At 41.2% G+C, this 17,897-nt stretch overlaps 1 protein-coding gene across 4 annotated transcripts in view; it reads right to left on the bottom strand.

The window, feature by feature from the left end:
• The window catches only part of syde2 (synapse defective 1, Rho GTPase, homolog 2 (C. elegans)), a 100,130-nt gene that overhangs the window by 42,464 nt on the left and 39,769 nt on the right, over window positions 1-17,897 (bottom strand). For all 4 annotated transcript variants that reach the window (XM_052013090.1, XM_052013088.1, XM_052013089.1 and 1 more), the window contains one exon: window positions 5,463-5,589. In XM_052013090.1, coding sequence (XP_051869050.1) covers window positions 5,463-5,589 — 127 coding nt within the window. The remainder of the gene's footprint in view (window positions 1-5,462; window positions 5,590-17,897) is intronic.

Genomic DNA, 17,897 nt, shown 5'->3' with positions numbered 1-17,897 from the left:
AAATGTGGAGGTTGTTTAAGGAATACTTGCATGGGCCTCTGGATAGGTTTGTCCCATTGAGGCAGGGTAAGGATGGTAGAGTGAAGGAACCGTGGTTAACAAGAGATGTAGAATATCTTGTGAAGAGGAAGAAAGAAGCTTACCTGAGGTTTAGAAAGCATGGATCAGACAGGGCTCTGGAGAGTTACAAGGTAGCCAGGAGGGAGCTTAAGAATGGACTTAGGATAGCTAGAAGGTGGCGTGAGAAGTCCTTGGCGAGTAGGATCAAGGAAAACCCCAAGGCCTTCTACATGTACGTGAAGAATAAGAGGATAACTAGAGTGAGGGTAGGACCGATCAGGGATAAAAGAGGAAACATGTGCCTGGAGTCGAAGAGGTAGGGGAGGTCCTTAATGAATACTTTGCTTCAGTATTCACCAGACAGAGAGACCTTGACGTTTGTGAGGATGGCGTACGACAGGCTGATATGCTGGGGCATGTTGATATGAGGAAAGAGGATGTACTGGAACTATTGAAAAACATTAAGATAGATAAGTCACCGGGGCCAGATGGGATATATCCAATGTTATTATGGGAAGCTAGGGAAGAGATTGCTGCACCTTTGGCAATGATCTTTGCATCCTCACTGACCACAGGAGTAGTGCTGGATGATTGGAGGGTGGTAAATGTTGTTCCTTTGTTTAAGAAAGGAAGTAAAGACAACCCTGGGAATTACAGACCAGTGAGTCTTACTTCAGTGGTGGGCAAATTACTGGAGAAGATTCTTAGAGACAGGATTTATGGGCATTTAGAGAAGCATAGGCTGATTAGGGACAGTCAGCATGGCTTTGTGAGGGGCAGCTAGTGCCTCATGAGCCTGATTGAATTCTTTGAGGATGTGACAAAACACACTGATGAAGGTAGAGCAGTGGATGTGGTGTACATGGATTTTAGTAAGGTGTTTAATAAGGTTCCTCGTGGAAGGCTTATTCAGAAAGTCAGGAGGCATAGGATCCAGGGAAACTTGGCTGTGTGGATTCAGAATTGGCTCGCTCATAGAAGACAGAGGGTGGTTGTAGATGGAGCATATTCTGCCTGGAGGTCAGTGACCAGTGGTGTTCTACAGGGATCTGTTCTGGAACACCTGCTCTTTGTGATTTTCATAAATGACTTGGATGAGGATGTGTAAAGGTGGGTTAGTAAGTTTGCTGATGATACAAAGGTTGGTGGTGTTGTGGACAGTGTAGAAGGTTGCTGTAGATTACAACAGGATATTGATAGAATACAGAGCTGGGCTGAGAAGTGGCAGATGGAGTTCAACCTGGATAAGTGTGAAGTGATACACTTCAGGAGATCAAATTCGAAGGCTGAATACAAGGTTAGTGGCAGGACTCTTAGCAGTGTGGAGGAACAGAGGGATGTTGGGGTCCACGTCCATAGATCCCTCAAGGTTGCCACGTAGGTTGATAGGGTTGTTAAGAAGGAATATGGAGTGTTGGCCTTCATTAGTCAGGGTACTGAGTTCAAGAGCCACAAAGTGATGTTGCAGCTCTATAGAATTCTGATCAGACCACAACATTGTGTGCCAAAGGGCCTGTACTGTGCTGTAGTGTTCTATGTTCTTACTAATCAAGAACCTATCTACCTCCACTTTAAATATACCCAATGACTTGGCCTCCACAGCCGTCTGTGGCAATGAATTCCACAGATTCACCACCCTCTGGCTAAAGAAATTCCTCCTCACCTCTGTTCTAAAGGGATGTCCTTCTATTCTGAGGCTGTGCCGTCTGGTCCTCGACTCTCCCACTTGAGGTTGAGATTGATGTACCAGGGTTTCGAAGTTTTAGGAAGAATAGAGAGGGGATTAAAAGAGGGGGAGTTGCAATACTGGTTAGAGATAATATATCAGCAGCACCCCAGGGAGACATAATGGATGGCTTGGACACACAGTCAATATGGTTAGAACTCAGGAAATAGGAAGGGTGCAATCACTCTCTTGGGGGTGTACTATAGACCTCCCAATAACCACCAAGACATTGAGGAAAGGATATGCAAACAGATTAGGGAAATGTGTAAAAATTACAGGGTTGTGGTCATGGGAGACTTCAACTTCCCTGATATAAATTGGGACCTTTTAGTGCAAGGGAGTTAGATGGGGCAGAATTTATTTGGTGTATCCAGAAGGGGTTTTTAAATATGTTGACAGTTCAACAAGGGGAGAGGCTATTCTGGACCTGGTGCTGGGTAATGAGCCTGGCCAGATGACTCACCTATCAGTGGGTGAGCAATTGGGGAACAGTGACCACAGCTCATTAACTTTCAGGATAGCTATAGAAAAGGATAGATATGGGGCTAGCGGGAGGGTTTTAAATTGGAGCAGGGCTCATTATGAAGGCATACAGCAGGAACTAGGTAGAGTAAACTGGGAACTCCTTTTTTGCTGGCAAGTCCACGTTGAGCATGTGGAAAGTGTTTAAGGATCAAATACACAGAGTACAGGATAGGTATGTCCCAATTAGAAGGAAGGATATGAATGGCAATATAAGGGAACCTTGGATATCCAGAGAAGTGATGAACTTAGTCAAGAAAAAAAAGGACAAGTATGTAGAGCTTCGGAAGTTAGGATCAGACAGAGCACGTGAGGACTATAAAGAAGCTAGAAATGAACTCAAGAAAGGAACTAGGAAAGCCAGGAGGGGCCACGAAGTAAGATTAAGGAGAATCCAAAGGCATTCTTTACATACGTCAGGAATAAGAGGATAACAAGGGAAAGGGTAGGACCACTTAAGGATAAAGAAGGGAATCTACGTTTGGATGCTGAGGATGTGGGTGAGGTTCTGAATGAGTATTTCTCTTCAGTATTTACCCAGGAAAGGGACATGCAGGACGCAGAAATTGTAACTGAGAGTGTAAACATGTTAGGGCATTTCAAGGTCAAGGAGGAGGTAGTGTTAGGTCTCCTAAACAGTATTAAGGTGGTTAAGTCCTTGGGGCCCAATGGGATATACCCCATGTTACTGAGGGAGGCGTGAGAGGAAATTGCTGGGGCCTTGACCAATACCTTTGTGTCCTTTTTGACCACGGGTGAGGTCCCAGATGTCTGCGAGTGGGTAATGTTTTTCCTCTATTTAAGAAAGGAACAAGGGAAAATCCGGGGAATTATAGACTGGTGAGCCTCATGTCAGTTGTGGGGAAATTGCTGGAGAAAATTCTTAGAGATAGGATATATGAGCATCTGGAATCCAATGGCTTGATTAGGGAAAGCCAGCATGGCTTTGTGTAGGGCAAGTCATGTCTTACTAACCTGGTTGAGCTTTTTTGACAGGGTGATGAGAGAGATTGATGAAGGTAGAGCTGTGGATGTCATCTATATGGACTTCAGTAAGGCATTTGACAAGGTCCCACGTAATAGGTTAATCAAGAAAGTTTGGATGCATGGGGTCAGTGGAGAACTGGCTGTGTGGATCCAGAACTGGCTTGCCCGTAGAAGACAGAGGGTGGTGGTTGAAGGGACTTATTCAGGCTGGAGGCCCGTGAGTCGTGGTGTTCCGCAGGGACCTGTACTGGGACCTCGGCTGTTTGTGATGTACATAAATGACCTGGATGACTATGTTGATGGGTGGGTTAGTAAGTTTGCAGACAGTTTTCTCTGGAGCAGTGAAGGCTGAGGGGTGATCTATTGGAAGTGTATAAAATTATGAGGGGCATAGATTGGGTAGGTAAGCAATATCTTTTTCCCATTATTGAGTGATCCAATACCAAAGTGCATGCATTTAAGGTGAGGGGGGTAGGTTCACAACAGAAATGAGGGATTTCGTTTTTTTACTCAGAGGGTAGTGGATGCCTGCAATGCGTTGCCTGATAGGGTGGTGGAGGCAAATTCATTGGGGGCTTTTAAGAGGGGCTTGAATGGGCACATGAATGAGAGGGATATGGGCATTCTGTAGGTAGGAGGGATTAGCTATGTCGGCACAACATTGTGGGCCGAAGGGCCTATTCTGTGCTGTACTCTTGTTCTATGTACTGGAAACATCCTCTCCACATCCACTCGATCCAGGCCTTTCAATATTCGGTAGGTTTCAATGAGATTCCCCCCCTCATCCTTCTAAACTCCAACGAGTACAGGCCCAGAGCCATCAAACGCTCCTCATATGTTAACCCTTTCATACCTGGGATCATTCTCATAAACCTCCTCTGGACCCTCTCCAATGCCAGCACATCCTTCCTTACATATGGGGCCCAAAACTGCTCATGATACTCCAAATGTGGTCTGACCAATGCCTTATAAAGCCTCAGCATTACATCCTTGCTTTTACACTCTAGTCCTCTCGAAATGAATGCTAACACTGCATTTGCCTTCCTTACTACCAAATCCTGCACTAGGACTCCCAAGTCCCTTTGCACCTTCGATTTCTGAATTCACTCCCTGTTTAGAAATAAGTCTACGACTTTATTCCTTCTACCAAAGTGCATGACCATACACTTCCCTACACTGTATTCCATCTGCCACATCTGTTCAATCACTAGAATGAACCAAACATTTCCTCTGTTTATAGAGATAATGTTTAATATGCAAGTTCACAGAAATAACAAAAAGGATGACACAGAAACACTAACCACTGAATCAAAAAGTAAATTGACCCTATCAATCAGTACTGGAGATAGAAGCTGCCTACAGAAAGATGGTCAACAATGTAATTGACGTTGTTAGCCAAGTTTCTTTATATTAGTATTTGTAGTAATTTAAAAGTTCATTTGCAACAGACGCTTATTAAACCACATAAAACACAAGTGATTTGGTTAGAGTTTCCAAAGTCTGAAATGTCATTGATGACAGATTTATCACTGGTGGTAGGACAAGCTGAGTGTGATGAGTGACAAGTTATAACACAAGAATAGAGGAGAACACAAACTTAATTGAAGATCTCTGGAGTACATCAATATCACTTAGTCAGACAAAGCTAATACTGTCCTAAGAAGCTGCAGAGACAGGAGAAAAATATCTCTGATCACTCAATTTATACATATTTTTTTAATCTGGAAAAGAAATTCACAGCTATCATGTACTTAGTCTACAGGATTAATTAAAAATAATGATCACTTATATTATAACTTCCAATTTTTGACCATTGTTGCTCTTGAAAGTGGCTTGAAATGTGTTTATATTTTTAATATTGTAAATATTAAAGGAAATACATACAGTACTGAAAATTTTAACAGATTTTTCTATCCAGAAGTAAACATACATTTACATCATAATGCAAAAACAAATCAAGAAAACATTTGTATAACATACATTTTGAATAATTAATGGAACAGTTTAACCATTTAAATTTAGTAAATCGAGCTCTATTAACAGAAAAGTACTAATTTGACACCAAACCATAGTTCAGGTGTTTCAGGAACTTCTCGTTTCTTTACAATGCCCTGGAGATGCTATGGATATTGATGTCACAATGAGCACAAACCTGCATCACATTTACCTGTAATAACATTGATATCCGGATATAGGTTTTCAGATAAGCCAACAGCCTTGCTGTCACGCTCAAAAGCTTCTCTAAGCTCTTTCTTAACTGCAGCAGAGCCACAAAGCCGATACAGGCCCACAACCTAGAAACGAAGGCACAAGATGATAACATGTAGCCAAAGATTTTTCCTTCAAAAGCATATTAATAAATACATCTGTTGGACCAGTAAAGTGATAGAAAGATAGAAAAAAAGGGGAACGAGGCATTATAAAATTCCACAAGAAACAGAAAATGCAGGTTATCATTTGTCCCCATTCAATACGGTTATGGGTGATCTTTTACATCAGTGCTAATTTCCTACAGAAACCCTATTTCTCTTACTTTCCAAACTTTTATCTATCTGTTTTCAATATATTCAACAACTGAGCCATCACAACCTTCATGGGTAGAGAATGCCAAAGATTTGCTATCCTCTGGGCAAAAAAAAATTCTTTTCAGTTGTCCTGAATGCCAACCCCTCATTTTGAGACTGTGACCCCGATTCTAAATTGGGAAATTAAAAATTGGTTTATTATTGTCACATGTACCGAGGCACAGTGAAAAACCTGCATGCCATCCATACAGATCATTTCATCACATCAGTGCACTGAGGTAGTACAAGGGAGAACAATAACAGAATGCAGAATAAAGTGTTACAGTCACAGAGAAAGTGCACTGCAGGCAGTCAATAAGGTGCAAGGTCATAACGAGGTAGACTGTGAGGTCAAGAGTCCATCTTATTGTACTAGGGGACCATTCAATATTCTTATAACAGCAGGACAGAAGTTGTCCTCGAGCCTGGTGGTACGTGCTTTCAGGCTTTTGTATCTCCGGCCCAATGGGAAGGGGGAGAAGAGAGAATGTCTAGGGTGACATCAGTCAGGAGAAAAATCATTCATGTATATATCCTGCCAAGCTGTATAAGAATTTTTTGTTTCAATGAAATCATTGTTCATTCTTCTAAACTCTAGAAAGTACAGAACCGAACTGCTTATTCTCTCTCCACTGAACAATCACATAATTCAATCTGGTGATCATTTGGTGCTTTCTCTATTGCATGTATATCTTTCTTTCATAAACCTATGTTGACTCTGGGTGGCAATTTACAGAAAAGCTTGTACTGAGGTTCCAGAGTTTTAATTCCCATAAAATAAGGTATACCGATTTAAAATGGCAACTGTTCCAGGGCAAGAAAATGGCTTTTTCCACCCACGTACGTGAAATTACTCGTTATTGTCTTGGTCAGCTGTAATCATTGTCAACCCAATACAATCCAACTTCCCATTGTCCCTGGTGCTGTCATCACCACTGTTCTGCATGTCTGGATTTCATAAAAAAAGAATTCACAATCATATCAACTTCTGTAAGTTCCATCTACTCTTTCTCTGGATAGAAACACGCCATTCCTTTAAAAGAGTCTGTTCAGACTCTCCTATGTATCAAGCAATGTTATGGAAAAAGGCCAAGTGCTCTGCTAAAGTCAAACATGAGGGAAAGCAAAAAAGCACAGGAATTCAGGGGTCATCCAAAATTTCTCTTCTACACTGCTTGGATCCTGTACAACCGACCACTTCTCCAGAGTTCTTGCCAATTGGCATTAAAGGGCAATGTGACCCTGATTATAAGCCTGTCATTCTCAGCATACAATGCAATGTTCCAAAATTATTTTCAAAAAGACATCATTTTTGACAGACACAACCAACAAAATATACACCAACTAAAGAGTTATTACAATTGGCTAGCAGCAACACGGCATTCCAACAAAATTAATGGTCACAATAGGAGAAGCAAATTCATGTCATGCAGTAGAAACATTTTTGGGATTTTTCACCCCCTATTGGAGGAGGTTGTGTTGATGCCAACATCTCAAAGGCCTACATAAAATTTCATGTGTTCTCCTTCCAAGTTAACAAACTTGAAGTATTGTATAAACATGTTTAGAAATACATTTTGTTGTTTGATTTTAGAAGGTGGCAGAAATATTGCATAGAATTCACCAACTACATCTTTAATTTAATCCTCAGATAGGAACTCTGTCTCCAAGGATATTTGCATGTTGCCTCATTATAGGAAGGATGTGGAGGCTTTGGAGAGGGTGAAGAAGAGGTTTACCAGGATGCTGCCTGGATTAGAGGGTATATAAGGAGAGGGTGGACAAACCTGGGATGTGTTCTCTGGAACGGCAGAGGCTAAGGGGAGAGCTGATAGAGGTTTATAAGATTATGAGAGGCATAGAAAGAGTAGACAGCCGGTATCATTTTCCCAGGGTCGAAGTGTCTAATACTAGAATGCATGCATTTAAGGTGAAAGGGGGAAATTTAAAGGAGATGTGCAGGGCAAGTTTTTTCCCCCCCACAGAGAGTGTTGGGCACCTGGAAAGTGCCGCCAGGGGTGATGGTGCAGGCAGATATGATAGAGGCGTTTTAGTCAGGCACATGAACATGCACAGAATGGAGGGATATGGACATTGTGTAAGCAAAAGGGACTAGTTTACTTAGGCATTTAATTACTAATTTAGTTTGGCACAACATCATGGGCCGAAGGGCCTGTTTCTGTTCTATGTATTCCTGTTTTTATGTTCTATGTATTTGATTGCATTCCCACCACATCCTCATCTCCTTAAATCAGTGTGGAAGCACTTAAAAAAAACTGTCGTATTGACTGAACATTACAAAATGAGAGCATTACCAGCTTATAGACCGTTAATCACACTTCAATATTTACACTGGCTGTTATTCTCCAGACACCAAAGCAACAACAACCTTAATGAGTAGTGAAAGAGTTGAGACTTGGACTAATAATCCAGAAAAGGTAGGATCAAATCTCACCAGGAAAATTTAGAAATTTAAACACAGCTTAGGAAAAATCTAACTTGTATGCTGATATAATTTAGAAAAGTGTAGCCTATGCATGATTCCAGGTACACATCAATGCAGTTTATTTGGAACTGCTGGCTAAGGTAACATCAAACAATGCTTACAAATTTCATTGAAGGTCCATCTCCTTCTTCCCTCTGCAATAAAGAGGTGAAATAAAGATGGAGCTTTAAATGTAAAAGATAGGCGTAGCTGAGAGGAAGAGCACAGATGCATTTTTAAGACAAGATGAGTACAAGCGTAGAAGAATAGAAGGATATTCTAAGAATAGAAGGCAGCTCACATAAAGTATCAGTGCCGTAGCATATCAGCCTGAATGTTCTGTTTTCATGCTATGCTATTCACTTTATGCCAGGAAAATCAGGTCCCAAGGGGAAATTACATGGAACTTCATTTTTGGAGTCATCAATGATCAGAACTATACGTAGGGTCATACAGCATGAAAAACAGGCCCTTTGGCCCAACTTGCCCATGCCAACCAAGCTGCCTAACTGAGCTAGTCCCCATTTTCCTGCATTTGGCCCATGTTACTCTAAACCTTTCCTATCCATGTACCTGTCCATTGTACCCACCTCTACCACTTCTTCTGGCAGATAGTTCCACATACCACCACCCTGTGTGTGAAGAAGTTACCCCTCAGGTCACTTTTAAGTCTTTCCCTTCTCACTGTAAACATATGCCCTCCAGTTTGGACTCCCCTGCCCTGGGGAAAAAACTGTGCCTCTTCACTTTATGCCCCTCCCGATTTTATAAACCTCTAATACCACCCCTCAATGTCCTATGCTCCAGTGAAAAAAAGTCCTAGCTTATCCAATCTCTCCTTATAACTCTAACCCTCCAGTCCCGGTAATATCCTCATTTCTTTCTTTCTTTCTTTATTTGTCATTGTACTGTTGCAACAACAACACAACGAGATTACGATGGCACTCCCTTGCCTAATAAAAACCAAAACAGTAAATTGATAAGAGCAATTATAACTATAAAATAAAACAAACATACTTACACAAATATAAAGTATAAAAAAAATCTTTTTTGCACCCTCTCCAGTTTAATGACATCTTTCCAGAGCAGGGTGACCAGAACAGTACGCAGTACTCGAAATATGGCCTTACTAACCTCCTGTACAGCTATAACAGGACATCCCAATTGTCTAAAATTAGTTTTTTTTGTTGCGTTTAAGTGCCTGGTGGGTTACGACATTGAGACTTCATGACAAGTCATTCTCATTCTCTCATGACAAGTACGATTACTAATTGCCATTCCTGACCAAGATATTTTGGGATCACTATGGCTACTTTTTCCTTGTCACCCCTCATCTTTTTTTAGGCAGGTTCATTACACATTAAAAAGACATTGTTCAAGGTGTTTTCAATTCTGTTTTCTTATTGGATATCAGGAAGATGAAAGGTGCTGTCAGAAGACAGAACATAGGGACCTGAGCCCATTTTGGACTGCGCCACCAATGACAAACAGACAAAGGCAATATACCTTCAGCACTGAATCAGGATTACTGTATATGCTTGTTCAAGGCAGGGCAATTACATAATACATTATATCAAGACCACTAAGAACATGAAAGTTGTGAATTCAATAAAATTAATTCAAATGCCAAGTGAATTCAGTAGTGAGAAAAATCCTTTGCTACCATGAGAAAGTATTTAAATAAATAGCTGAAGTCAATCACTCAAATGCTAGCGTTAGGCAAAAACAAACTTTTTAATTGCAATGTTCATTCCCATGCTGGAGGAATGAGGTATGTATTTCACTTTCAATAAAAGAACCAAAAATTTTTTTTTTATTAACTCATCCAATCACAATTTCTGAACAATATTTGGCATTACTGGAACTAGTCTTATGCAATGTTCAGGCCACGTGCTTCCACTCAGACCAATGTCATTCTAATTAGGGAAAGTCAATGTGGGAAGCAACAAGAAAGGGATTTATTGATTTGGGACCAATTAAGTCAGTGATGCTTGACATTTGGGCTACAGGCCACATTTAGCCCACAAGATCTTCCTTCCCAAAAACACCACAGCAAAGACTAGGTAAGTAGGAGATCCAATTGGCCAGCTCAGCTTTCTTCCATGTGAATACTGAACTTTTAACATTCCAAAACAGCTTCCTAAATAAAACTACCATTCTTCTTGTTATGTTTTCCAACAACAAGCTTCCAGTTGCTGGATCAGCACTAAGGCTATTTCAGACCACAAAACTTTGCATCTTTCGATGAGTTGGTGACAATGTGGAATCATCAGCAACATATTAATATCTATAAAGCCCATTTGCTGTTACGGAAAAAATCCCATGTTGTCCTAGCAAAACACAGCTCATCACAGCTATTTGTAGTGGCACAGGGAAAGTTAGACTATCTCTAGCTCAGGCACTATGACACAAAAGATATACAAATGCTGTTTATGGAGTCTCAGCAGATAGACATAATGTTAGAAAATTGCAGGTGAGCGAAGAGTTAAAGTTAAAATTGTTAAAAGAATTCCCTTCTCTTCTCATATTCCAAAACTTGAACAATTACATTAGGCCCTTGGATAGCCTAACAGTGTCTAATATATTGTACATCCAAGCACATGGTGCTGATGCAGTTGTTGGGGATTTGTGTGGGGTAGGAAGGGGGTTGTGAGAATTATTTTCGTAATGCTGTTTATTATGGTGTATACTGGGAGGTGGCCAGAGTAAATTTCCCATCTATTTAATGAAAAAGGGCTCTGAATTCCTAAGAAAAGCCTGATCCCGCACTTTGGAACTGCAAGTTATCTGCTGGAATAAAACATTTGTTTTTAGTTCAACTCCAGTAGCAGCCATGTACTACTGGAGTTGGATTAAAAACAACTATTTTATTCTAGCACAGCACTTACTCTTCAATCAACCTGTTTACCTACTTGCTGGTCAAAAAAAAACTTACCTTGTTAATTGCAAAAAAAGACACAAGCTTCAGGAGGAACTCAGCGGGTCAGGCAGCATCTGTAGAGGGAAAGGAAGGCTCAGTGTTTCAGGTTGAGACCCTAATTGGTTCTGATGCAGGGTGTGGACCCGAAACATTGACCATTCCTTTGCCTGACCTGCTGAGTTCCTCCAGCAGCTTGTGTTTTTTCGCCAGATTCCAGCAGCTGCGGTCCCTCATCTCCATAGGACAAGGTTTTGAATGACAATTTCGTGGTGGTTTTGGAGGGGTGGGGGGGGGTGTGCGGTGCGGTGGTTGGGCAGGGGGAAGAGAAAAGAGCATGATAATATGCAAAGTTATCAGAGGAACAAGTTTTTAAAAAATTCAAAGATTGGACTTTTCATTAACTTTTGATTTAGAAACTCCAAGATGTTTTTTTTGCCAGAGTTCAGTGGACAATAAAATACAGTTAACATTACATATAGAACTGAGAGGTAGGCTTTGGGAGAAGTCAATAAATGAGTTTAGAATCAATGGCATACTACTTGAATATAGGTCCAGGCAATACAGAGCCTCTAGAACAAAAAAATCTTGTAAAACACAAAACCACTAGTCACAATTCCCTAAATTTCAAACAGGGACACAATTGATGGCTTGTTATAGTTTGGCAGCAATCTGAACAGAAAGTGTGTATTAATAAATGCTATCATTTGTATCTTCTTACATTGACTAAAAATATCAGAATCTGACATTGTATGCCTAAAATAAAACATGGTTCATGTGAAGTAAGCTGTGTGAAGTAAGAGACATAGAAAAGGAAAATGTATGAGGGTCAGAGATAGAGTGGATAGTCAGAATCTTTTTCCCCAGGATGGGGGGAGTCTAAAGCTAGAGGGCATAGGTTTAGGGTGAGAGGGGAGAAATACAAAGGAGATCTGAGGGGCAAGTTTTTCCACACAGGGTGGTGGGTATGTGAAAAGAGCTAGAGGAACTGGTACATACAGATACAATTATGCATTTAAAAGGCATTTGGACAGTAACTTGGATAAGAAAGCAGATGTGGGCAAATGGGGTTAGCGTAGATAGGCATCATGGTCAGCATGGATAAGTTGGGCTGAAGGGCCCATTTCTGTGCTGTTCAACTCCATGCAACAGATAGGACTACATCTGCGATACTTAAACTTGTTCTATATTTCTGAAATAATGCTGATGACTTAAGAATAAAGTTCTCAAATCTTTGAACCATTGTTATGAACCATTGGCAAGTTCATTAATTGGTGCATTAGTGCCACTTAATATCATTGCTGACAATAGCTGCCATCACTTTGCTGATGTTTGGAGTCACCTGAATGTGTGACAATTAGATTGGATTTTGTTGTGCCTTTTGTGAACAGAATACACTTAAAACGGAGACACCAGAGACCACAGATGCTGGAATCTGGAGCTGGAGGAACTCAGTGGATCAGGCAATATCTGTGGAGGGACCCTTCATCTGGACTGTCCATTTTTCTCCAAAGACGCTGCCTGACCCATTGAGTTCCTCTAGCATTGTTATTTTTGGCAACTTTCCTTATTGTTGGGTAGATGCTGGTGTTGTAATAGTACTGGAACAACTTGGCTCCAGGGAAAGCTAGTTCTGGAACACAGGTTGTTAGTAGTGTAGATGAGATGTTGTCCACTCCCACAGCTTTTGCTATAAAGAGTATCAGTAATTTCCTGTCTGGTTTCAGTGATAGTGGGAATCCCAGGAGGAAGGCAAGACAGATCATCTAATCGGTACTTCTACTGACGGTTAGCATAACACTATTACAGCGCCCAGGTTCAATTCCGGCAGCTGTCTGTAAGGAGTTTGTACGTTCTCCGTGACTACGTGGGTTTCCTCCCACATTCCAAAGACGTACGGGCAAGTTGTGGGCATGCTAATGTTGGCACCAGAAGTGTGGCGACACTTACGAGCTGCCCCCAGAACACTATGCAAAAGATGTATTTCACTGTGTCTTTCGATGTACATGTGACTAATAAAGATATTTTATCGAAAGCATTTTCTGTGGCACTCATATCCCGGGGCTGTCTGTGATTGAGGATGGGGTGTTCTTGGAGCCTCCTCTGCTCAGAAAGTGCTTAAACTGTTCACAACTATACATTGCAGAACTTCTACCTGATCTATTTAGCACACAGGCAGTTCTACATTGCAGCTTCACTATGATAACACTTCATTTTTCAGTACGTCTGGTGTTACTCTCTGTATGCCCTTCTGCACTCCTCATTGAGCCAGGGCTGATCCTAAATGAATACTTCTCACAATGGAAAAGGACATGGAGGCTGGGGAGTTAAGGGAAGGGTCTGCTGAGATTCTGGAGTACACTTGTATCAGGAAGGAGGATGCACTGGAAATAATGGAGCACATTAAGGGTAGATAAAACCCCTGGGTCTGACTTGATCTATCCCAGACTGCCAAGGGAAGCAAGGGAGGAGATTGCTGGGGCACTAACACAGATTGTTACATCTTCATTAGTTACAGGTGAGGAATCAGGTGACTGGAGGAAAGCTAATGTTGTCCCCTTGTTCAAAAAGGGAAGGACATGCCTAGAAACCACAGGCTAGTGAGCTTACATCAGTGGTCGGGAAGTCACTGAAGATTCTGAGAGTCATAAAACATGTAAACAGGCCCTTCAGCCCAATTCATCCATGTCAACCGTGTTTCCCAATGAGCTAATCCCATCTGCCCACAGTTGGTCCATTGCCCTCCACCTATCCATGCACTTATCCAGATGGCTTTCAAATGTGCCTGTCTCAAACACTATTTCTGGCTGCTCATTCCAAATACACACTACCCTTTGCGTGAAGCTGCTCCTGATTTCTCTTTTAAATATCTCACCTCTGATCTTAAACCTATGCCCTTGATTCTGAGGGACAGGGATTTATGTTCACTTGCAAAGGCAGAGACAGATTAGAAGTCAGCATGGTTTTGTACAGGGGAGATCACATCTCACAAATCCAATCAAGTTTTTTGTGGAGGTAACTAAGAAAATTGACACAGGCAGAGCTGTAGCCATGGTTTACGTGAAGTTTAGTTTGATAAGGTTCCACGTGGTAGGTTAGTCCAGATGGTCAAACTGGATGCAAGATTGGCTGAGTGATAAAAGGCCAAGCATCATGGTGGATGAGTGTTTTTCTGACTGGAAATCTGTAATGAGTGGTGTCCTGCAAGTACCGTTTGTAATGCATGACTTGGGTGAGAATGTAGGTGGCATGATTAAGTTTGCAAATGATGCAAAAGAAAACTGGTGGAGTCATAGAGTAAAAGAGGTTGCCCAAGGATACAGTGAAACATAGATCAATTGGAAAGTTCGGCACAGTGGTGGCAAATGGAATTTAACCAGGCAAGTGAGGTAATGCTCTTCAGGGCATCAAATTCTGGTAGGACACAGTAAATGGCAGGGACCTGAGCAGTGTTAATGTACAGAGACTTTAGTGCGCTCACTAAAGTGGTGACACAGGTGGATAGCATGGTGAGAAAGGCATTTGATATGCTTGCCTTCAAAGGCTGAGGCATTGAGTACAAGAGTTGGGATGTCATGTTGCAATTATACAAAGCATTGGTTAGACTGCATTTGGAGTATTGTGTACAGTTCTGGTCTGTGGAAGGATGTGGTAGCAATAGAGTGCACAAGAGATTCACTAGGATGCTGCCTGGAATGAAGGGCTGTAGTTAGAAAGGAGAGATTGTATAGGCTGGATTTATTCTCACTGAAATATGGGTGGTTGAGGGGGAGGGAATATTATATAGAGATTTAAAAGACAGAGCATAGATGTGGAGAGCTATATAATTGGATCAAACTGCTAGAGGGGTTATGGATACAGATATAATTAGAATGTTTGAGGCATTTTGGACAGGCACTTGGATAAGAAAGGCATAGAGGGATATAGTCCTACAGGTAAATGGGATTAGTGTAGTTGGGCATCATGGTCAGCATGGATGGAGGTGGGGTGCAAGAGCCAGCTTTGTGTTGGTGGGACTTGTAAATAGCTTGATAGTAATGGTAAAGTGAGGGATATGCTGAACCATAACCAAAATTTGACTCCCAGTACAATTTTGAATTAGATAGGCTACTGGACCCTACAACCCAAAATTGCTGTTAATAAATTTGGAATTTAATTCTAACGTGATATCCATTAGAAAAACATTACACGTGTTGGATAACTATTTTTAACTTGTAAACTGTTCAGTTAGTTGGTTGAAAAGGAACAGCACAAATCAACTTAAAATTTGACCAATTTTATTAGTACCTGTTGATGTGAAATTAGTTTTGATATTAAATAGGTAAAATTAACTAACATCCTTTTCTTGCAATTTACAGCTGAAACTGCACTTCATTTCATCTGCCAAAACACCAGATCAGAATTAACTGGCTGAAATATCAGGCATTATTTAGAAAACATTACTACAGATGCACAGCATCACCACATTTATTACAATCACACAATACGTGCACAAGATGCAACAGATGGTTAAAGAGGACATTGCTTTCTGCTCCATATTTTGTATAATTCTCAAAAGGTGGCATTACAAAGGGGTGTATTGTGTTGCTTAGTCACAATAGGGAAGGTCACTGCTGTCATTCAATTAACATTTCATATTTTTAGTCACAAATCACTGAAGCATTGCTTGTGCTTTATTTATTCCTAATTCAACAGCAGTGATGCTCTCCCTTTGGGGTAAAAAAGTGATATAACAACTCAAAAGGGTTCTAATAGCATGGTGTCAAGACAGCAACCTTTCCCTCAATGTTGGCAAATCAAGAGCTGGTCATCGACTTCAGGAAGCAAGTAGGAGTACACACCCATCTGTATCAATGGTGCTGAGGTGGAGGAGATGGTTGAGAGCTTCAAGTTCATAGGTTTAAATTTCACCAACAATTTGTCTTGTCCAACCATGGCCAAGAAAGCACACCAGCACCTCTAATTCCTCAGGAAAGCTGAGGAAATTTGACATGTCCATAATGACTCTCACTTTTTTTTAAAAACTACAGATGCACCACAGAATGTATCCTATCCAGATCATCACAAATTGATTTGGCAACTGCTCTACCCAAGATTGCAAATTGTGGAGAGCTGTGAACACCACAATGATTAAAACCAACCTCCCCTCCATGGACTGTCTACACTTCTTGCTGCCTCAGTAAAACAGCCAACATAATCAAAGACCCCTCCTACCCTGGTCATTCTCACTTCTCCCCCTCCTTCCATCCAGCAGAAGATAAAGGCTCGAGAACACCAGGGTCATGATAAAAATGAACTTGGTCTGTTCAAGAGTCTTATAACACCATTATAAGACTATTTAACAGACCTCATATAGTAAAGATGAACCTTGCACCTTATTTGTCTACCTACACTTTCCTTAACTGTAACATTATGCTCTGCATTTTCTTTTCCCCTTTTATACTACTTCAAAGTACTTATGTTTGGAATGAGCTGTCCGCATGGCATGCAAAACAGTTTGTCCACTATCTCATTTGATGTGACAATAATAATTACTTTGTCTGTTGCACTGTAGCTATAGCAGTATTCTTCCATTGCAATTATAACTGATATACTTGTCCAGTGGCCAGAATCTCAGTGTATATCATTTTCTTCAAAGTAATTAAATGCCACTCAGCCAGTTTCAAACAAAATTCAGAAAGCAAACAGCTTTCTCAGCCCAAAATACTGTTTCTCCTCCCAAGAAATGATGGCACTATACAAGGTAAATCCCACTTTGTTCAAAATGTGTACAATCCTCTATAGACAAACGGTGTTCACTTCTTTGGGTACAAGTGTGCACACTCTTATCATATTCTAAGTTAGAAGAATAAACACAAGAATTAATTCTTTGGTCTTCTGGATGACATTAAAAATATTCAAATTATGAATATCTGCATATGTCCCCATTAACCCTCACCAATTTTATAGATTGCTCTCTGTGGTGCATCTATTCGGATGCATCACAGCTCAGTACGGCAACTGCTCTGCCCAAGACTGCAAGAAACTGCAGAGAGTTGTAGACAGCTCAGCGTATCACAAAAACAAGCCTCCCCTCCACTGACTCCATCTACACTTCTCACTGCCTCAGTAAATGAGCCAACATAATCAAAGACCCCACCTACCCCAGAGATTCTCCCTTCTCCCATTGGGCAGAAGATACAAAAGCCTGAAAGTACATACCACCAGGCTCAAGGACAGCTTCTATCCTGCTGTTATCAGACTATTGAATGGACCTCTGGTATGATAAGATTTCTTTATTAGGTCACATGTACATCGAAACACAGTGAAATGCATCTTCGTGTAGTGTTTTGGGGACAGCCCACAAGTGTTGCCACACTTCCAGCACCAACATAGCATGCCCACAACTTCCTAACCCGTACGTCTTTGGAATGTGGGAGGAAACTAGAGCACCCGGAGGAAACCCATGCAGTCACAGGGAGAATGTACAAACTCCTTACAGACAGTGGCTGGAATTGAACCTAGGTCACTGGCGCTGTATTATCGTTATGCTAACCACAACATTACCGCACCTGCCACTAGTGGACTGTTGACCTCAATCTACCTCGTCATGGAATAGCACCTTATTGTCTGCCTGCACTTTCCCTGTAACTGTGA

The sequence above is a fragment of the Pristis pectinata genome, chromosome 3 (assembly GCF_009764475.1).
Source record: "Pristis pectinata isolate sPriPec2 chromosome 3, sPriPec2.1.pri, whole genome shotgun sequence".
Classification (NCBI taxonomy): Eukaryota; Metazoa; Chordata; class Chondrichthyes; order Rhinopristiformes; family Pristidae; genus Pristis; species Pristis pectinata.
Note: the sequence above shows the minus strand (reverse complement) of the source record. Positions and strands in the feature narration are given on the sequence as shown.